The sequence below is a fragment of the Alligator sinensis genome, unplaced genomic scaffold, assembly GCF_000455745.1.
Source record: "Alligator sinensis unplaced genomic scaffold, ASM45574v1 scaffold250_1, whole genome shotgun sequence".
Classification (NCBI taxonomy): domain Eukaryota; kingdom Metazoa; phylum Chordata; order Crocodylia; family Alligatoridae; genus Alligator; species Alligator sinensis.
Genome location: NW_005841888.1, coordinates 617,614 through 640,124, shown reverse-complemented (window position 1 = coordinate 640,124; position 22,511 = coordinate 617,614). Strand labels below are relative to the sequence as shown.

The window sequence follows — 22,511 nt, the reverse complement described above, 5'->3', positions numbered from 1 at the left end:
GTGTGCAGGTATCTGGTGAATCAGATGGAAGGCATTTATGTAATGTGTCATAAATCGAATGTCTATATTGAGTCCATGATTTTTTTTGTATCCGGTAGATTTATGAAGTGAAGTTCGTAGGCTCGTCTACTAAAGGTGTTTTGTAAGTTCCCTTTTGGGGATCAGAACTGAGACATCGGAGAGGGAGTGATTGTCTTGTGAGAAATCTGCCCCCACAGGTAACGGGGTATTCTTGTCTTTGACAGATTTTCGGTATGCGTTCATTCTTGTGCACAGTTGTTGTTTGGTTTCTCCTTAAATTAAGGCCTTTGGAGAGGATACGCGCACACTTAGCAAAGCTGAAAAATCTGTCCTCTCCAAAGGCCTTAATTTCTGTCCAGAAAACAACCAAAGAAGATACTACAATGTGGAGAGCTAGAAGAATTTTTTTGACGCTTCCATCTAAAGGAATATTGCTACAACCAAAAGGAATCCACCTTCAACACTAATTCATCCGGTGACAACATTGATTAAAAAATCTATGCCAAAAAATCCCCAAACCGCTCAGATAGGACACCTAACAGTGGACAAAATTTAAACCTCAATTGCTACATTGACTGCTTCAGAGAAAGAATGAACAACAAAATACTCAACAACAAACACCACTATAAGAACCTCTCCCTCTCAGAAAGAGGGGCCATAGAATCTCTAAGATCCAACCACCAAATAGTAATAAAACCAGCAGATAAAGGAGGAGCTATAGTTATTCTTAACCGTGAAGACTACATAAAAGAAGCCAACAGACAACTCTCTGACACTACCTACTATAAAAAACTAGAGGAAAATCCAACTCCCCTTTCCTCCTCAAAACCACCATTACATCATTTCCATCGGAACTATATGAAAATCTTCAGACCCTGATCTCTCTGCTACCTAATCCAAGGACTTTTTACCTACTCCCTAAAATCCACAAACGAGGAAACCCTGACAGAGCTATCATTTCAAACCATGGAACCCTAATGGAAGAAATATCAGGTTTTGTTGAATCCATCTTAAAACTGCTCGTCACCCAAAGACCAAGTTTCATCCAAGACTCAAAAGACTTCCTGCAAAAACTCAAAAACATAGACTACTTTCCCAGCAATACCCTCCTAGCCACCATGGGTGTCACTAGCTTATACACCAACATCCCACACCAGGATGGCATCCAGGCCTGCCTCATATATTTACAAGAACAAGATTACAACTCGGAGTACAGATCTCAGGATATCACTAAACACATATACTTTATCCAGACACACAACAATTTCAGTTTCAACAGCCAATGCATCCTACAGACCATGGGCACAGCTGTGGGCACCGAAATGGGCCCACAATATACCAGTCTTTTTATGGCCCACCTAGAATAATTCCTCAAGAACTGTGCCATCAAACCTTTACTATACCTGAGATACATAGATGACATCGTCATTTGGACCCAAACCCTGCAGTCTCTGATTTCCACCAAAAATTCAACAATCATTGCCCCTCCATCAGACTATCGCTTGAATACTTTAACAACAGCATTTCCTTTTTGGACGCCATGATCAATATCCAAGAGGATTAAATTCAAACCACCATGTGTAAGAAACCCATGGGCTGACATACATATCTGCACAGAACCAGCAACCACCCTAAGCACACCAAGAATGCTGTAATTTACCGGCAAGCTCTCCGATATCACTGAATTTGCCCCAAGGAGAATACCTGTGATCGCCACCTCACAAATCTCAAAAGGGCCTTCAGCCAACAAGGACATTCCTCCAGAGAGAGAGATTGCACTTTTGAAAGAGCCACCCGTATACTGTGTGAAAATTTGCTGCAGTACAAAAAGAAAATACCCACAAATCTCACACCACTAATTATATGACATATCACCCTTCTCTGGAACCTACACGGAAAATCCTTAAACAGTTGCAGCCCATACTAGAAGATGACCCAATTCTTAGAGAGATCTTTCCAGAACCACCCACCCTAGCCTTTATAAAAGCACTGAACCTTGCTAACCTCATCACCAGAAGCAAACTCCCTACCCAAGCCACACCCAGTGGATCCAGACTATGCCAGGACAAGAAATGCAAAACCTGCGAACACATCTCCACCACCCCCACAACAGCTACACCCCACAGCAGATCCATCACCATTCCTGGATCTTATACCTGCACCTCCAGAAATGTTATACATCTCATCCAGCGTACCAAATGCCCTGATGGAAAATATGTAGGAGAAACAGATCTCTCAGTTCTGATCCTCAAAGGGAACTTACAAAACACCTTTAGTAGACAAGCCTACAAACTTCACTTCATAAATCTACTGGATACAAAAAATCAGGGACTCAATATAGACATTGGATTTATGACACATTACAACCTGCCTTCCATCTGATTCACCAGATACCTGCCAGACCTGACCTCTTACACTTTTCCTTCCCCACCTCCCACCCTCCTTTTCTGCCCTTTGTCTTCCTAATTCCAGCCATTTCCTTTTTCACAGGCAGCCTCTTTCCTACCTTGAATTACCAGTACTGTAGAGTCTCCCTTACTCACCTTTTGGCTTTTTTTATCCTGCCTCCCCTCACCCCACCCTTCCCTGCTTTACCTTTTGTTTTCCTAATTTCTGCCTATTTACATTCTCACTGACATCCTGTCACGCTTTTAGCTTCTTTCATTCCTTGGAGTCTCAGAACAGCAGAGACTTCCTATGTCTGACGAAGGGTGACTGCACCTGAAAGCTTGCTAAGAACTTTTTTCCAACTACTCAGTTGGTCTAATAAAAGATACCACATCTACTCAAAGAACCTTGCCTGCCTATGTCTTTAGACCAACATGGCTACAACCAAAAACCCAGAACAGAATATTCTGATTTCTCTTAAAGAACTGGCACAGGTTTATATTTAAGTGTTTTGATTCTAAGGTGCATTTCCAAAACTCCTGGCTTATTAAAGTATTTCTTTGCTTCACTGACCCAAGTCTTACTGGGTCTGTTTGGTTGGTGATATAGTAGTCCAACGAAGAGAACCAGTAACTAATTTTCAGTGCTTGTGGCCAGTCAAATTGAAAGTGGAAGATCTATACGTGCTCATTGCCACCACTGTTCTGGAGCTGCTTGAACTCGCTGACATTAGTTGTTTTAGATAATTAGTCCTAAATAAATGAAGATTGATAGAAAAAATGAAAAAAACCCTTGACAAGACTTCAGAGATGGTTGCTGCAGAGTTTAGCACAGCTATGGGACTTTCTCTCCTTCAATCTTAGTGTGAAGTGTAAATTTCCCATTATTTAACTTTAGAAATGAGCGTTTTGTTGTTTTGCTTTCTGTGACAGGACTTGCAGAGCACTAACTTGGTTGAGGTATGCATGGCGCTAACTGTTGTCAGCCAGATCTTTCCACGGGAAATGATTCCAGCTGTTCTTCCCCTCATAGAAGATAAGCTTCAGCATTCCAAGTAGGTAGTTGCTCATAGGATTTCAGACTGTGCTGTGATCTCACAAAGGCTTTCTCTTGCGAATGACTGCTTCTCCAGCAGCTAATCACAAGTTTGTGCCTTTCCTAATTTTGCTATTGTACGTCTTTTCTCTCTTTAGTTTACACACTGTTGAGTGCATAATGATAAGTCTCCAGTTTTGCATAACTATTGTTGATGATTAAATATCATGTAATTTGTATGTGTGTAGATACTTCTAGGAAATGTATGGGACTGAAAAGTGCTTGCTGTAAAATGGAGTAACAAATTGGACCCTTGGTATTCATTGCATCAGTGGCAGATCTGTGCCTGATTTTAGATAAGCTGAGAATGCACATGTCCCATTTGAAGATGGTGAGCAGCAAATGCAGCCACTTTGATTATCAAACCAACTAGTTTATAACATTCCATATATGTGAAAATAGAATGCCAGCATAGTGGATATGCTGAACTATCAGACTGTCTAACTGCTAAACTTGCTCTGCCACAAATTGACCATGTGGGCTTTGCCAAGTCACTTCATCTCTTTTTCTGTTCCTTAGCTGTAAAACTTGTCTACCTGAAATATGTTATGAAACCTGATTTATTTTATTAGCTGCAGAAATGGAAAATGGTACAATATTGGTGTTTTTCATAAGAGTCAAGTACCTAAAATACTTAAATATAGAGACAAAAATTAAAGGTTAAATAAAGGTTTGAGTTGGTTGATCTTAAAACAACATCTGTTTTTTCTTCATAGGGAAATTATCCGAAGGAAGGCTGTGCAAGCTCTGTATAAGTTCTATCTCATTGCTCCCAACCAAGTCCAGCACATCCACGACAAGTTCCGGAAAGCCCTGTGTGACAGAGATGTTGGAGTTATGGCTGCCTCTTTGCACATTTATCTTCAAATGATTAAGGTAAACTAAAAAATAGAAGTCCAGCAGAACTTGTAAACTGTTTTAAAAAAAAAATGTGTCCTTGTCTGTAAAACTGATCAGTAGAAAAATCTTATTTAAAATCTTCCAGAAAAATAAGAGCAGAGTTGATGAAACATTTATCATTTATGTAAATTCCAAAAATTGTCTGTGTTTTAAATTTCTGACAGTCCTGCTAGGTGCACTGCCTAACACTAGTTCTCAGTATCTTTCTATCCCTGGCTTTTGTTCTTAAGTCAAATGTTTATATTTTTAATGTATTAACAGTTACACTGAGGTATGTTTTTTTTCATGCGTATTTTTCCACCACAAGAGCAGTGCCTTCAGCCATGGTTTTACAAAACTTCACATTAGTGTATGAGAGGGAGAAGAGATGAGTTAGGTAATAGACCAATTAATTGAGTAGTTTTGGCTAGGAAATTTGTATTCACTTAGGCTGTGTTTATGTTGTGTTTGAGATGTCATATTTAGAACAGTTGCATGTTTTGTTTTTTTTCCTTTGTCTAGGAAAACTCATCTGGATATAAGGACTTAACAGAGAGCTTTGTAACCATTCTAAAGCAGGTAGTGGGAGGAAAGCTTCCCATAGACTTCAATTACCACAGTGTACCAGCACCATGGTTACAGATTCAGCTCTTAAGAATACTGGGGCTGCTAGGAAAAGATGATCCAAGGTAACCAGGTTTTTTTATGTAACAAAGTCTTTGAAAGTGGTAAGAATACACTGTGAATCATTATTATGTGATGACTCATGACGAATTTTACTTTCTTTCATGAAGAAAAGTGAAAGAAACGTGTGAAGTATGAGAGGTTTAACATTTTTTCTCTTATAACAAATACCGATCTAGGGTTTCAGATTTACTGAAAAGTGGCTGTGCTTAGTTTGTTTCCCTATTTCTCTGTGGGCTAGGCAACTGAATGTGAAGGGGTGCATTGAGAGTCACTTAGTTAGAACCTCTATTTATTAGGTTAGCAGAAGACCAAAGGGAAAAGCCAGAGTAAAGATAGTGACGATTTAGATTGTCTGTGCTTTCTTTTCCATTTGGTAAGCAAAATAAACTTTTGTTTTGAGCAGTCAAGGAAGTGTTTTTACCGTGAAGACTACATAAAATAGTATATAGTATATCTTCACTATATTCTTCATAATATAGTAGATACTTTCAAATTAAAAGAGAGAATATCTGTTGAGATGCCATTTCAGTCCAGGTTATTGAGCCCTTGCTCTAATGAGAATTTCTTCATGTAAATATTCTTGTTGGAGTCCTATGGAGCACTTGCATGTGTGGTGTTTGGTTTTGCTTCCCAGACCAGGCCCCACAGGTGTATTTATACAATTATTTAATGTGCTTCAAATCAAATTACATATTTTTAATGGAAAAAAATATTTTGTAACAGGACAAGTGAATTGATGTATGATGTTCTGGATGAATCTTTGAGAAGAGCAGAAATAAATCATAATATTACATATGGTGAGTGAGAATATATTATACTTAAGAGCGAAATTAAAATTATAAGGAGAGATATACACAGTACTGTTGACACAGACAAACAAATATGGTTAAATAATCTGATAAATGACTGAATTTGGCTGTTGTGACTGGTGACCTGCAAAGCATGAAAATTACAGCATTTCAAAATATATACAGAAATGTATTGAAGTAGACATTTGTGTTAATAGGGAACATCTGAAATTGGGCTCAAACTTGGCTCATTTTCAAATAGATGAGTATAATATGGAAGTCCTCCAAGTTATAGTAGGGTTCATCTTGCCTTCAAATATGCAAGGTTGTATGCTTGGTGTGAACACCTACTGTACAGTGATCTTGGTTATAGTACCTAATTTTAAAATAGAAATGGTGATGCTTTCCTTTGTCAGAAAGAACAATGCTGGACTTCAGTTTCTTTTTTTTTTTTTAATTGTCTACATAATCTGTTGTTGAGACATATAGCAAAAAAAGGGAGGATGCGAGACATCTGCTTCTTTTACAGATTCATTTGTGATCCTTTGACTTACCCTGTAGCACCAGTTAATATATTTCCAGAGTTCATTGGTATTACATATGGAAAGATGTGTTGCCATATGGCACTGCTGTTGACTTATAACTCTTGCAAACAGCCATGATAATGTAATTTCCAGTTTGTGGGGGAGGGCAGAAGACATCTGACAATAGAGCAGAACAAACAGGAGATACTTTAACAAGACTGAAAGTATTGTTTTAAAATGTGCATCTTTGGGGTTTTTCCCTGTTAAGCATAAATGTCTAAGGTTTTAGAACATTGAATTAAAAATGGAATGGCATCTCTCATTGTAAATGATATAGTGTTTCATGGTTTTGAAACTAAACTATTAAAAGTACTAGCATACACACATTAGTTAAATAGGTAAATTTAAGAGTTGATTTTGAAAATGGCTAAATAGGTTTGCTGTCTTAAAATATATGTAGAATTTATAAATGGAGTTCCCAAGACTATAAATGTACATAAATCCTTTGTACAGTGAGAGGAAATTGGATTCCTAATGCTGAGTGTTAAATACTCTGGAGATCAAAGTGGATGACCATATGTGAAAATGTTCATATTAGCACTCAGTGAAATGTATACAGAGAAAGTTTTATGTGCATTCCTCCATTCATGTTTGTCAGTTGTTTTGTAAAGTGCTGAAGAATTGATGATGCCTCCCTATGCAAAAATGTAAATCCGTTAAGTTATGTTCTTGGAAAATAGCCAGTTCTGTTAAATGCTGAAATCCATACTTTTTGGACATTCTTGGCTTGTTGCAGACAAGTTAGCACACATACCTTTCTCAGGCTTAGCTTTTCAGTGGCTAAAAATCAATAGATTCAGGTCTATCACCCAGCCAATAAATTTTAGCCTAAATGAGATTTGGCAAAAACATGCAAATTGTTGACATGGTTTGAAATCCCTGAATTATGTCTGATCTTTTCTCCCTTTGCCCATACTAATAGTGGATAACCTCAGTAATTCATCATGACTTCTTAACTGCTGTTGATGCCTATATGATGATGTTGAGTCTTTCTGAAAATGAGTAAATTACCCTTTTGCTTTCTTTAGGCCTCCACACAGTCTAGTCTTGGCCACCAACCAGTGTCTTGGTTGGTTAGTTTTACAGCAAACTTTGAGGTTGGAAAGTTGTGTAAAAACTGAGAATTTATAATAAAAATATTTCTAAAAGAAGGTAACCAGGATTTCAGTCCTGCTTTCATTCAAGTCCATGGGAACTGAACTATTAACTTCAGTGGGAGGAAGATAATTAGGCTCCAAGTCCTTGTTAGAGTGAATGAGCTGTACTTGTAAGTCTGCTACAATGCTGGATGGGGAGACCTTTATTCAACACAAACCATTTACACATTTACATGCACTAAAAATAAATGGTCAGATCGGTTTTTACTTCATTGCTCTGTCTAAAGACTTAATAATCCATTGATAGACTTCAGAGACTTGCTAGTTTGTTGACAGAACTGCCTGTTCCTAAGTAAGAAATCAAGTCTCTGCTGCCTATGCCATTCTGTACTAATCTATCCATGCAACTGTATAAACTGTACTTGGCTCCCTGTCAGACACCCTCTGTTCTTCTAACTATTATTAACAAGAACTGTCAGCTAAATTTTCAGCAATTTTTTTTTTTTTTAGATGCAACAAAAATTCATCTTGTTTTGATGTCATTTTCCCTTTTTTGGGTGGCGAAGCACAGAACATATTTCAAGCCGTAACTGAAACTCCCCTCTGTAGTTATGGCTGCGTATCCCTGCCTAGCCTGCTTTCAGTCACAATTTTCACCTGTTTAATTTGGTGCAATTACCTTCATGGCAGAAGCAGTACAGATATTTCTTGCCTGCAGGAAGGAAATTTATTTATGTACAAAGAGTAACACCTGTTTGAAAAACATCAATGTGATTTAAAGATCTCAGAAATCTACATAGAGATTGCACGTAGGATTGCTTTAACACATTGAGTGTACCCCTCTTAGAGAAAGCTTTGACCTTGAAACTTTGTTACTTGTATGCTGCTTGTTTTGTAAAAATGCTTGTTATGCATTTATAAATTACTGCCATTTACTTGCTTTTTTGTTGTTTCCCCAGCCATCTTGTTTGAATGTGTCCAAACAATTTATACCATTCACCCCAAACCTGATCTGCTTGAGAAGGCTGCCAAATGCATTGGGAAGTTTGTTTTGTCACCAAAAATTAACTTGAAATATTTAGGTAAGGATACCTGGTCACCTGAACAAGAAGTTTTGAATTGAATCTAATTGTGTCTGTGCTTTTTTTTCATATCCCTTTGTAATAACTTATTTTCTAGGATTAAAGGCTCTTACCTATGTTATCCAGCAGGATCCTAATCTGGCACTTCAGCACCAAATGACAATAATTGAATGTCTAGACCATCCTGATCCCATTATTAAAAGGGAAGTAAGTTGATTTTTGATTTCCACAAAATAGGCCTAATGTCTGCACTGTAGTTATGAATTCTTAGTGTTATAACACAGTGGCATAAAAGTCATATTGATGTTGCACATGCTAAAGGTAAAAGTACACAGAGCATGCATTTACCGATGTAACTTCTGTTTTTTAACTCTTCTCATTTTTCATCCTTATTTCCTTGTTAAAACATTTATTTAGGATATGCCAGTATTTGTCTTTTATCCAGTTTGGCACTTTATTTACTTTTCCTCTATGACTGATTAGGGTCATGTTTTTTTTTCTTCAGACATTGGAACTTCTTTATAGAATTACCAATGGGCAGAATGTAACTGTCATAGTTCAGAAGATGCTTGACTATTTAAAACAAAGCAAAGAAGAATATACCATCATCAACTTAGTGAGTAAAATTGCTGAATTAGCTGAAAAATATCCTTTTGTTTTGCTGAAGCTGACTCATGTAACTGACTCATGTAGCTGACTCTCATTAATCCCAAGAACATTTTGTGGCCTTTCTAGACAGGGCATCAAGGCCATACTAAAATGGGGGGAAAAGGTAAGCAGAAGTGAACACTTGCAGAAATGGTCTTGACATTATTTGAACCATAAGTGAAAAGTTAAGAATGTTTTTTATTTGCAATTAATCTTTTAAGTTCATATTAAAACCTGAGCTTAAAACTCCAAAAAAAAAAAAAAAAAAAAAAGTCCTCTTTAGTATGGGAAAGAGAGACTCCAGTGCTCTAAGTGCAGGCTTCAGCACTGTTGCTTTTAAGAATGATTTTCCTAGCAGCGTATGTGGAGAAAGCACCGGGGTAAGAGATCGCAAAAATTCCAACCTACAGTAAAAAAAGGTAAACTTTTAAACCCTAAGTATGCTGAGAATATAAAGACAATACCTAGATAACTAGTCAGTCTCTCTCTAGATAACTAGTCATTCTCTCTCTCTCTCTCTCTCTCTCCCTCTCTCTCTCTCTCTCTCTCTGAAATGAAGTTCCTGGTATGTTGCAGTGCAACAATAAATCTATTTGCAATACGAATAAATTCTGACTAACACTTTATTTGGTATTGCTGAGGCTTCTGTTAAGTGTGGGAGACTATTATTCCTGAGTAAACTTCCAGAAGTTAGCAACTGAACACTAAGGAAAGCTATTTACAGTAAAAGCTCTGTTACTGGCACCCTCCACCCCACTCATGCCAGATAATATAAAATCACTGGTTACCTGAGGCAGGTTTTCGGCTAGACTGGGGCAGGGGTGGTGGTGGTCGCACAGAGGTGGGAGGGGTGGTGGTGGCCACATGTGGAGCAGTGGCCACACGGTGGTGGGTGGCGGCAGCGGCCTGCGCATGCGAACTTCTCCCAATCCCTGTGTCAGGCCAGCTGGCTGGAAATTTTGGTTAGTAGAGTGTCGGTTACTTAAATGCCGGTTAACACAGCTTTTACTATATTTCTAATTCTGAATATCAGAGTAGTACTTGTTTATAGGCAATAAGTCACTTAGACTTGTTCTTTTTCAGTTTTAAAAGAAGAGCAAATGCGTATAGGCAAAACCCCACATGCTCAGTGTATATGTAAAACATGTACTGGTATTATAACTCCCCTCGGAAATTAAATGTGGAATAATCTTTGTTGTGAATTTAAAGCATTCCACACTGTCACTCTCTGTTGATACTTCTGCATTAACTGTGCCATTATGGTTTAAGTTCACACGAATTCACAGAAGTTTAGGGCTGAAAGGGACCTCATGAGAGGTTAATTCACTTCCCTCTGGCAGTCCAAGTACTATATGCTGTAGCAGCATCTTAGCTTTCCCAGTAAAATAGACAGCTTTGGACCATTGTATAATTGTTTTAAAAGAAACCCCACAATATTCCAAGGAATTTGCAGATTACATTAAATATGGAAGGACAGCTGTGAGAGATACTCGAGGTTTTGTAGAACACATGCCACAAAGATTCTTCACAGTTCCATATTGAAACCCTTTCGGAGAAGTGTGCCAAACCTTTCCTTAGCTTGGCAATCCTTTAAATGGTAAGCATTTATTTGCACAAATAGCATATTCTCAAAATTGTATCTGTTAAGATTGTAAGTAAAAGTAAATTCAATACAAAAATTAATAAAACCAATATGGTTTAGCATTTCTTCCCTTAACGTTCTGGGCACATATGCACCTGCCAATGAGTGGTTCATCCAGACTATGAATGCTGTGTTTTCGATAGGAGGAGATGTGATGCACCCTGATATTCCAAACAACTTTTTGAGGCTGCTGGCTGAAGGTGAGGAACTTCCTGGACACTGTAAAGAAACAACTCTGTGTTCCTAGTTAATTATTTAGTTTGATTTTTCTAAGTTGATTTTGAATTCCATTGTACATGCAGCATACATTTCAAATAATGGTTGTCATTTTGTTTTCAGGGTTTGATGATGAAAAGGAAGATGAGCAGCTACGGCTTTATGCTGTTCAATCATATCTTGGTTTATTGGAGGAGGAAGATGCCGTTTATCCTCAGAAATTTCTTCAGGTTATGAGTTGGGTAAGATACCTATGATTTTTTATTTTATATATAATTTTATATATAAAATTACTATGTGTGGAAGCTTGTTTTAAGTGAGAACTTTTTGAACATTATAGTCTCTATTTTCCAAAAGGCATGTATTACACTGAAACCTGTTCAGCCAGCTGTCTGCTTTGGTGCCTGTCACTTTCTAATTTCTCCATAGTAAGACCATAAGTAGTTATGAAAACACATGTTCAGTCTTATGGTGACCTGCCAAACTGCTGCCCTAGTATTCTCTCTCGCACAGAAGAAAACAACCAGGCTCTACTTGAAATGGAAAACAAGTACCTGATTAATTGTGCTTGCATAGTTATTGGGTAACTGTTTTCAATCAGCCGCTTACTTACAAAAGTGCTGATTTTACTTTTTTTGGAAGAACTGAAAGCATTTTATCTTCTCAGCTAGCAGATAGTATCCATTGGCTTGAGGGAATAGTTTCTGACTTTGCTGTCTTCTCTTATTCATAGATTGTAAGGCCGGAAGGGACCTTGGAAGATCATCGGGTCCAGCTCCCTGCATCAGGCAGGAAAGACAACTGGGGTCAGGTGACCCCAGCAAGGTGACTGTCCAGTCTCCTCTTGAAGATCTCCAGGGCAATGAGTTAGTTTTTTAGCACACACTGAAGTTGATCATTTTAGGGTGTGGGGAGGCAAACTTACCACATGTCAGCAGTTCCACAGTATCTGCATTGTGCTTTTGCTTCTATCCTGTGCTAAGTTTGCTGAGGTTGCCAGCAGGGCAAATAAAACTCTGGTGTGCATCAGCTGATGTGTTGCCAAGTCCAGGGAGGGGCTTCTCCCTCTCTATTTGGCATTGGTGAGGCCACAGCTGGAGTACTGTGTCCAGTTCTGGGCACCTCACTGCAGGAAGGATAAGCTTGAGAGGGTACAAAGAAGGGCCATGCATATGATTAGGGGCCTGGAGGATGGGCCCTACAAGGAGAGACTCCAGGAATTGGGTTTGTTTAGTCTGAGTAAGAGAAGACTGAGAGGTGACTTGATAGCCTCCTACGAGGTGTGAGCATCAAGATCTAGGGGAGCAACTCTTCAGGAAGGCATCTCAAGGGAGGATGAGGACCAATGGACACAAGCTAATAGAGGGAAAATGTAGGCTGAACATAAGAAAAAACCTTTTTTCCATAAGGGTTACCAGAATCTGGAACACTTCCAGCAGAGGTGGTGCAGTTGCCATCCTTGGAGGTGTTCAGGATGAGACTGGATAAGCACCTTGTTGAACTTGTTTGAGCCCAATAACTTCCCGCCCACGGCAGAGGATCAGACTTGATCTTGCAAGTCCCTTCCGGTCCATTGATCCTATGATTCCAAGTAGAAAATAAACCAAAACAGCTTCACTTGTGTGTTCATTCATTTTCCCTTATCTTCATTTACCCTGATACAGTTCACTCATCTGCCCATATGCTTAATGCAAGTAAAACCAGCAGACGTCATGTCCCTTTTCACTGCATATATTTTGGGTTTTTTTTAGGTGGATATATAATGTGAAAATAGCTTGTAAAGTTCCAAATTTATAAATAGTTACATGCTTATATTTATTTATTTATTTATTTATTTATTTATTTTTAACCGTAAGGTAGATTTTACTATGTTGGTATTGCATATTAATTTTCAGATTGGTAAATCATGCTTGTGCAATCAAATGTCCACTATATCTGTTACTTCTAGGTTTTGGGGGAGTATTCCTATATTATAAATGATGAGGGTGATCCAGAAGTCATTATGACCAGACTGTGCAAATTACTGAAGAAGACCTTTGTTACTTCTGAAACCAAAGCCTGGATTATGGCTGCAATCACCAAAATAGCGTCCCTTAACCGTGGCTCTAAAACAGTTGATAAACTAATCCAGGAATTCAGCACTTCTCTGGATACCTGCATGAGGCAATATGCCTTTGAATTAAAACATCTCTGTGAAGACAAAGATTTGATGAAAAACTTGCTTCCACGTGATGCTAGCTGTAATGATATGGTGGTAAGGTAACTTCAGCCTGTGTTCTGACAAGGCTGACATTTTTGTGGTCCCATGAATAATGTGCATCTCCGAAGTTAGGAGTTGGAAGATCCAGATGTGTCAGTTTACTTAGTATGATGTTTTTAAGATACTGGTTGCACTGGGATTCCATTATTCATTCAGAAAGGGAGCTAATGTGATTGGGTTAACAATTGAGTTAGTATATAGATGTGAACACAGAATAGATCTTATTGGGATGCAGGATTTTTTTTTGGTCAAGTTTTCTTTTCCAGACAAATCAGTGATATTGAATGAGTTTCCATAGTTATCCATTGTTTAAGATTTATTGTTTAAATGGATGTTCCAACACAGAAATACTGTCTTCTATGTGTAGAATGCTCCTATGGGTAATGGCTTAAGTCTAGGATATACTAAAGCTAACTGATTCAAGTGTGAGAGCTGTAAACTGAATGGGTTTAGGTTGTAGCCGTGTTGGTCTAAGGACATAGGCAGACAAGGTTCCTTGGGTGAATTTGATATCTTTTATTAGACCAACCCAAATAGTTGGAGAATAGTTATTAAGCAAGCTTTCGGGTTCAAAAACCCTTCGTCAGGCTAAGGAAGTTTCAGCAGCCTGATGAAGGGTTTTTGAACCCGAAAGCTTGCTTAATAACTATTTTCCAACTATTTGGGTTGGTCTAATAAAAGATATCAAATTCACCCAAGGAACCTTGTAAACTGAATGGAACATTCTTCTAGTGGAATTAATAACCTGCCATTGTGAAAAGAGTCTAATGTTATTGTCCTTTTTGGATTCAATGTAGGTAGATGCTTCCTTATCTTTCCTAGATGGCTTTGTGGCTGAGGGACTGAGTCGTGGTGCAGCACCATATAAACCTCATCACCAGAGACAGGAGGAGAAGCTTTCCCAGGAAAAAGGTAGCTAATTTCACTGTATTTTTTAAATGTCTGATAAAATACCTTGATTAAAACATAGCAAGAACTTGATTAATTTGTATAATCTGGTCTCCTGAGAAATTTGGCTTGATAAAAAAAATTAGGCTAGAAACATAGGTTTGCATGTTTGTACGGGGGACACACACACACTTTTGTGTCTAAAATACATAGTTCAACAACAACTGGTTTTAATAATGATGGGATCCTGAATGTTAAAAGTGAGAAATGACAGTGTTTAGGTAGTGTAACTTCCCTTTTCTCATACAACTTTGATTTTGCTGTATATTTTCTGATCCATTTTGATGAATACAATTCTGACTTTCTCGTAGCTTTGAATTTTGAACCTTATGGACTGTCACTTTCTTCAAGCATGTCGTCTTCTGGCTTCACTGGCAGGCAGTCTCCCACTGGTCTCTCTTTTGGTTCTGACGTGTCTGGTAATAGCACTGAGATGGGACAAAAAGAGTGAGTTATTTTATCTTTACAAATCAAATGAAGAAAAATGTGGTTAAGTCCTATGTTCTTGTCACTGTTATAACTTTTTACTACATAATAATGGGGGAATAATCTTAAATACTTGCGCATGAAAACAGTTGACTGTTACCCTCAGTTGGCTGTGTATGCAAGAGTTGGAGCTCTCTCAATAACTGGCTCCATATTTATTTACTTACAAAGGAGACTGGAATCGTAGCATCTCTCTGGATATATCTTTCTCTTGTTGATGCTACTTAAATTACTTATTCTTTAAAAAGCAAGCAAACAAAAAAACCCACAAGGACCAAAAAAAAAATATTCAAACACCCAGAACTTTATGCAGAACGGGGGAAAGGAGAAAAGTTGCTATGTTCACTAACTAATGATGTACCAGTTAAAAAACGCAGATAAAGGGAGGGCAAATAGGACATATACTACTCACTAGAATCTCCTGTTCTGATTTCAAAACATTGGCTCAGAGTGCATTTGCTGAGCGCTGTGCTTCCCCCAGGTAGTTATTCACAAGTAATTTCTGTGCAGGAAATGAGAAACAGCCTAGGTGTTTTTGTGTTGCTGTTACGAAGCAAAGTGTAGCCCAGGTGTTCATAGATCTCACTCTTAAGAATGGTATTTCTTTTCTCAATAGCACTTTCACAGGTTTGTTCTTGCTTTCATTATGTATGTTTTTAGGATGAGTAGTCTGAAACTTGATGGTGTGAAGAAATTATGGGGAAAAGATGGCTACCTCCCCAAAAAAGAAAGCAAAACAGGAAAAGAAGATAAACTGGAGGCTGTACCTCCAGGCAGCACATTAGGGGGAAACATGGTTGATCATCCTCTGTCAGAAGCTGATCAAGAAGTTGTCAGCCCCTCAGAGGAGGAAAAAGAGAAGCAGCAGCTAGCATCAACATTGTTTGTTGGGCTAGCATCAAACAATGCTGTCAGTCTGGTATGTGATTTTTCCTTAAGCTATGAGTTATATAATATTTATAAAATAGCTGTAATTAAGGTTAAGGATATTTATTTGTAATGATATTCGAATCAGTATGTTAATAACATTTAAGGTGTGACTTGCATTGGAGGAGAAGACATTCAAATTGTCTGTTAAGAACTGGTTATTTAAGCTACTGAAAAAGAAAGAAGAAATCCCTAAAACAGATAGTTTAACCAACCTCTTTGGGTCCTACAAATACTGCTGCTGCCCTGTGCTTTGCCCCCAGTTCTGTTCCACCAGGCTTTACCAGGTGTAGCTGTCTTTGCCCTATCTACTAGAAATTGCAAACTTCACATTCCTGGCAGTAAAGGTTAAGACTGACATGTCCTTTTGCAGATAAGTGGTAAAATGGCTCACTTATTTTTTTTAATACTGACCCTAAGTCAGCACTTCTTGTTTAATCCTTGTATTTTATCCCTGCTGTTTTGTAAAACCTTTGGCTATGCATTTGTTGCACAGTGGCCATGAAGATCTTCTAATTTGGGTTTTATTGATATCAGACTGAATTCTGCCCTATGAACCATCTCTGATATCTTATAAGTAACTTAAAAGTAGCTTATGTATTGTCCAATAAAAACTTTGTTTGTACATTTTTGTATTTAAAGATTACCTCTCTTGGGGTATTTGATTTGTATTCTTGATTCTCAAGATCATAGTCTATTCTGTTGCCTAAGCTACCTGGCCAATCACCAAGAAGAAAATAAACCAAAACATCTTTTGTTTCTTTTGCAGATGGGTAAAGCAGACACCACCACTCAAAAATTCAAAAGAAAATCAAAAATAAGTGAAACCCAAAATAGTGAAGAAGCCCCAAGTATCCAATATGATGCTACCTTATCTTTCAGACCTTTGCCTGAAGCACAATCAAATGACAATGAAAACATTCAGAGCACCGAACATGTAAGATTAAGGAAAAGCTCACTGAGTTCTTCAGAAGTTTTGGAAGCTAGCGTCTCATTTAAGAGACCTCAGTCCCTAACAGAAGCTGGACTGGATGCAAAACTTCCAGATTGTAGACTGTCACCATCATCTTTGTTTGCTGATAATAACATTGAAGTTTTTCAGCCTTCCCAAGTCATTCCATCTGTAGTTGCCAGTAAAGCCTCCTTGATTCCTTCCTTATCGGAAGAATTAGCCAACAACCCTCATTCAGAAGCAGTAGAGCTTTGTAGCTGTGACACCCTTGCTGTGAACTTGTGTAAAGTTTGGACAGATGACTGTTTACTGCTTGTCTTGTTTGTTGCCAACAGAAGCTCCTCAGCACTTAAGAATGTGAATCTAGTATTTGAAAATTCAGAACATTTTAAGGTAAGAAAATTGTCACTAGTGTAGTAGAAGAGATGCATGCTTTTACTCTGCTTTTCACTTATACCGACATATACTGAGTTCTTCCTTTCAAATAATTTGGACAAAACAAGTTTTACTTCAAGGATTAACTACAAAGCATGTATAGTCAAGATGTATTAGAGAGATTTTTTTTCTGCAATGTCAGCTACGTATGGGGTTATTTATTGGTTGGTATGTGATGTGACTGAAAATCTTGTTAATTAAACCTTCCCACGTGTTGCATATTTTTTAAGGGTATCTTTTGGTTGTCGGTACACATCAGTGATTGGCCTTACTATCAGTATTTCAAACATTTGATTATTTCACTTATGCGTGAAATGTGGATAGATGACCTAAGAACAGTGCATGCCTGTATCGAGTCCTGGATACTCTGTGCTGACTCATTTACATAAATTGTCTCCTCTTCAAAATCAGGGCTGATGTTAGAAGAAGCTTCATCATGGAACTGTTAATTGTTCTGGAATCTTTCTCCTGCTGGTTTCTGGTTTATATCAAGCCCAACACTTGGCAGTAACATAACACATTTGATTGGTCCGGACTTGTTCTGAAGTTATGATGAGTCAGTATTTCACTGATTGGCACTGATAGGCTGGGGGTGGCAGCCTATGACTGTGGACTGGATCTGGCCTGTTGAGCCATTTGATCTGGCTTGCAGATATTGGGCTTCAGAAGCATTTGTCATCAGGGCACATTGGCAGTCACTTTCTCCTGCCACCATAGGAACAAGGGCCGGTGGCGGCTAAGTCCTAGCACCTGCCTACCCACCCACCTCTGACTGGAACTGGGTCGGTCTGGTCCTTAACCTGAAAACGGTGCAGACCACTAGTGTAGGCAGTTGCAGCAGAGAAACCGAGGGCTGAATAGACATGGAAACAACAGTATCCTTATTACTCGTGGAGGCTTCCGTTTCGTGATTTAGCATGTAAAAGGGCAGTAGGGGAATCTTGCACTGTTACAATCTGCAGTGAGCATTCTGAAGATAACTCAAAGACTACAGTGTCTCAGGCAGTCAGGTCAATACCCTCTCAAAAATTAAATTAACTTAAAAATGCTGTTGGTTAAAGGAGCCAGTTGCATTTCTATTTTAACTCTGACAAGGCTTTACTAAAGCTTAATAAGAAAGCTTAAAACTGAGAGTTGGATGCTCTGTCACTAGCCAAATCCAAGAAGAGTAAACATTCGTTTATAATTTACAGCTAAATCATAACCAATAGTATGAAAAATATGTGGTGCACCAATGTGCAACAGTACCAGGCAATGAAGGAAATCATTGAGAAAGCACTTTAAAAGATTGGCTTTGTTTATATGATCACCTGTGCCTTTCCTCTCTGTTAAGGGAAATAGATGTTTTATAATAAAATGCTAGCAGAGAAAACCAGTATTTTGTTTGGTTGTCTTAAGGTTACATGGAAATATTGTTTTGTTAGTAAAATATATTTTTGCACAATTTAAAGGAATTTTGGCAGTGTATTTGGGTGGAATTGTCCTTTGTGCTCCTAAGCTAATGCCTGACGTAGGGATCATCAGTGCCATGAAAGTTGATGTCGTCATCTAAGTGCAAGATAAGAATCAGTTCTGGTGTTTCAGGTATTGTTTTCCCTTTTTATTAGATAGCAAGATGAATATTTTCCATAACTCTAAATTTTGCTTTTATTTGTAGATTGTTGAAGGCCTTAGCTACCATTTTCCTGTAATAAAAGCTCAAAGTCTGGAAAGCTGCCAGAAGTCTGTGCAAATGGAAAAAAATTGTATGCAGGAGATTCTTGTGGGCTCTCTTAATTACCAATTAGAGATGGAGACTGGCCTTGAATTTTCAGTGACTTTGTCACTGACAGATTTTATCAGGTAAATAAGCTGCATTTTTGGAATGTCCTTGTGTTGTTTTCAAGTAATGGTTGGCTCAGTGATGGACTCTGAAATACTGGCTTCTACTTTCAGGTGGTTGATTTTTCATCTAATTCAGATGGCTAATGAACACTAACTTGTCACTGCTCAGCATCCTAATGTGTGGATCCCAGTGATCAAGAATGCCACCGTCTCCTGACAGCTTGGCCCCACCACCACAAGTGGTTCTTTTATTGGGAGTCTCAGTAGAAAGTACAAGGATTGACTAGAGACCAAGCTGTCAATAATTTCTAGCAGTTATCTATTGAAATTAAGATGTTGGCTTTTACCGCAGGGACAGTGTAAAAAAGTTTGTACAAAAATGTTTTCTTCCTGGGACTTAGGACTTCAGTCTTCAGAACAATTAGACAGCTTCAGTGAGCGCTAAAATGTTTTGGTGTGTTAAAATTACACACAAAAAGGTTTCTTTAGGTTTCTATATTGTTATCCCTTTTGCTTTTTAAATGTGTACTTGACACAGTGAGAAGGTTTTATTCCTGTCGTTAGCAAAGTGAGTAGAATTTTAAATTCCTGCTATTCTTTTACAAGGGTGGCAAAGATTAGTTATTTAGGCATAAATCTTACTTTTCCTGTTGCCCTTTTTTCATCATCTCCTTGAACTCAGCGTTTTATATTAAACAGAGAAAAACGTACTTGTCTTAAACATCTTACTGTAAAAGATTGACCCTGTTTTATTCTATACTGACACTTGCATTTAGTCTTACTTCCAAACATCGTGGAAAGTATGGAATTCTAGGGCTAAATAAGGCTAGAGATGTAGCCTCAAGCATTTTGGATAGTAAAGAAATGTTAGTATTTTTGAAAGCAGAAGATGACTTGCATATTTTAAGGATGTGCCCTAATGTTTGTCGTCTTAAAAGGGTTTAACTACTGGATTATTCCAAATACTGAGTTGCAAGTAAATTGTGAAGTAGAGTTAAGTACAAATCCTGTAAGATCACTGAATGCCTTTCCATTTTGGAATGTTCTCTTGAAAAATGCAGCATGCATTTTCAGTGTAGTTAATGGAACTGTAGAGACAAAGGGTGATAAAGGCATGCTGCTTCAGTATAAGATAAATTATACATGCTTAAAATTGGGTGAGCTTATTTTAAATACAGTGATCCAAATGGTGTGAAAGAGCTAACAACTTTTACAGTAAAAGAGCTCATCCTACATACTTGTCAACTGACAAAGCTTTTAAGTTAGCAGTAGTAGAAATCCCTTTTTTTTTTTTTTTTTTTTTTCTTTAAAGCAATCAATTTCGGTTCTGCTTTTGTAATGGCAAATGCTGGGGTTTTCATTGTAAAATGACTTTCAGGAGGCTTATAACCTGACAGTTCCAGCTTTTTTAGATGGTCAGCATTAACTTTTTAAATTTATTTATAGAGCTGTAAAAAAGCAATTCATGTTCTTTATATTGTGGCTGGGGGGGGTGTATTAAGACAAAGTTGTATTTTGATATTGTTTGCTTTATTGTTTTAATGCCCTTTGGATATAGTGGCTTCTGGGCAATCAAAAGCATGCACAATAGTATAGAAGTTTATTATTTTACTCAGTTTTGTATTAAAATTGGTTTCAGGCCAATGAAAATTACCACTGAGGACTTTGGGAAATTATGGCTGTCCTTTTCTAATGATGTGAAACAAAATGTAAAAATGTCACCTTCTCAGGGATCACTGTCAATAGCTCTGAATACCCTGCAGCAGAAACTAAAGCTCCATGTTGTTGATATTGTAGGTGAGTGTCGATGGTTTTGTATGACATGTAAGATGTGCCAGGCAAATAGTGTCTGCTCCCAAAAGGTTTATAATCTCAGTTCTGGAACACGTGTGAGTGCAGGTAACTTTGTACAAATTCACTTAATGCAGTGACATTAATGGACATGTCCAGATGAATGTGCACATGCGGTATGTGGCACCACATGTGTTCACTATGCTGCTAATTTGCAGGGTGGGGGGTGGTGTTTGACACCAGGAGATCCTGGTGTAAAAAAAAAAAAAAATGTGTGTGTGTGTGGGGGGGCAGTGCATGTGGCACCACCATGTGCTGCCCAAAACTGGAGCCTGGCCAGCTGGAGCCACACTCTGGCTTCCAGCCAGGTTCTCTGCTGCCAGAGGCCCCCAAACCCCCAGGTGAGGCTGCTGGGGCCAGTCTAATTGCTGGCCCCAGCCTCCTCTACTGCACCTGGGGCAATGCGCAGAGCATGCATGCACAGGCATTCCCAGGGGACAAGTAGCAGCAGCACATATGGTGCCACTGCTGTTTTTCCTCAGGGAAATATGCACCTTCCTGCTCATGGGGACGCACCTAATGGGTGTATTCAGTGATGAAGTTGAGGTTGATTTGTACATGTGTGAGTGGGTAAAGTATAATGGCAAATTATACAGCATCGGATGTTCTCATTGTACCTTTACTGAGTCATCCAACAGATGCATGTTTTCAGAAGTGAAAAGGAATTGGGAGACAAGCTTAAAGGATTTTGTTTAGTGAGGGATGAAATTAGGAGTGAATGAGGGGTGAAAGGTCTAGTTAGGAAAGATGTTTGCAGGAAGGAAGAAAAATGTTATATTTGAAAGATCTATATATTATGAAGCATATTTAACATAAACTGCAGTGATTTATCTCACTTGTAACTCATTTGTTGTTGTCTGTGTTGTCATTTGAAGGTAATGAGGGACTAGTGGCCTGCCAGCTGCTTCCATCTGTGCCCTGCCTGCTGCATTGTCGTACTCATGCAGGGATGTTGGCCTTGTGGCTCAGATCACCTTGTTCTGCTCTTCCAGATAGTTTGCTCTATCAGTGTCAAAAGGTGATGGAGGAAACCTAACTGCCACAGTGCCTGCTTTTGTAATGGAGAAAGCAAACAAAATGAATTTTTGTACACAGAAAGCAAATGTATAAGGTTTACATGGTTATGCAAATAATTACCAAAGTGAAATTAGGATACAGGCAGTCCTCAATTTACAACGTTTCGAGTTATGTTTCACACTTACAATGTTTATAAATTGACACTGTGTTTCAACTTTATGACATCAGTTTCAACTTGCAACGCGACGCCATGCCAGGAAACAAATTCACTGTCACTCATCTCCCTAGAGAACATCTGTCCAAACTTCCTTGAACACTTTCTTTTAGAAAGCAGACAAGACCCCAGAAGAACCTGCAGCCAAGACTCCTGAGAAGACTCTAGTCAAGAACCCTTCAAAAAGTCCAACAAAGAGCCCTTCAAAAAGTCCAGCAAAGTCACCTCAAAGAAGTCCTTCCAAATCAATATGATTGCTGTTTATAATATAAATACATGAATGTAGCTACATTACTCATCTATACTTGATTGAGGACAAAATTCTGGGGTATTTTTAGTGAAAATAGGGTATTGGGCCTTGGTTCAGGAACCAATCCCCTATTTATAACACTGATTTTCTTCTGAGAAAATTGGTTCCAAGTTGCAACGTTTCGACTTAAGACACGGTTTTCAGGAACCAATTGTGTCAT

At 38.3% G+C, this 22,511-nt stretch overlaps 1 protein-coding gene across 10 annotated transcripts in view; it reads left to right on the top strand.

The window, feature by feature from the left end:
• Window positions 1-22,236, top strand: part of AP4E1 (adaptor related protein complex 4 subunit epsilon 1) — a 36,270-nt gene extending 14,034 nt beyond the window's left edge. For 2 of the 10 annotated variants that reach the window (XM_025197076.1, XM_025197079.1), the window contains 18 exons: window positions 3,342-3,463; window positions 4,221-4,380; window positions 4,906-5,072; window positions 5,794-5,867; window positions 8,499-8,621; window positions 8,719-8,828; window positions 9,127-9,266; window positions 10,999-11,111; window positions 11,251-11,369; window positions 13,076-13,381; window positions 14,185-14,299; window positions 14,647-14,782; window positions 15,482-15,740; window positions 16,518-17,093; window positions 18,793-18,977; window positions 20,599-20,756; window positions 21,686-21,828; window positions 22,056-22,236. In XM_025197076.1, coding sequence (XP_025052861.1) covers window positions 3,342-3,463; window positions 4,221-4,380; window positions 4,906-5,072; window positions 5,794-5,867; window positions 8,499-8,621; window positions 8,719-8,828; window positions 9,127-9,266; window positions 10,999-11,111; window positions 11,251-11,369; window positions 13,076-13,381; window positions 14,185-14,299; window positions 14,647-14,782; window positions 15,482-15,740; window positions 16,518-17,093; window positions 18,793-18,977; window positions 20,599-20,756; window positions 21,686-21,828; window positions 22,056-22,115 — 3,066 coding nt within the window. In that variant the 3' untranslated portion in view covers window positions 22,116-22,236. Of the gene's footprint in view, window positions 1-98; window positions 219-3,341; window positions 3,464-4,220; window positions 4,381-4,905; window positions 5,073-5,793; window positions 5,868-8,498; window positions 8,622-8,718; window positions 8,829-9,126; window positions 9,267-10,998; window positions 11,112-11,250; window positions 11,370-13,075; window positions 13,382-14,184; window positions 14,300-14,646; window positions 14,783-15,481; window positions 15,741-16,517; window positions 17,094-18,586; window positions 18,720-18,792; window positions 18,978-19,070; window positions 20,570-20,598; window positions 20,757-21,685 lie in introns of those variants that run through there. The other 8 variants (XM_025197083.1, XM_025197081.1, XM_025197078.1 and 5 more) reach the window with 7 other exon arrangements.
• The last annotated feature ends 275 nt before the right edge of the window (window positions 22,237-22,511 follow it).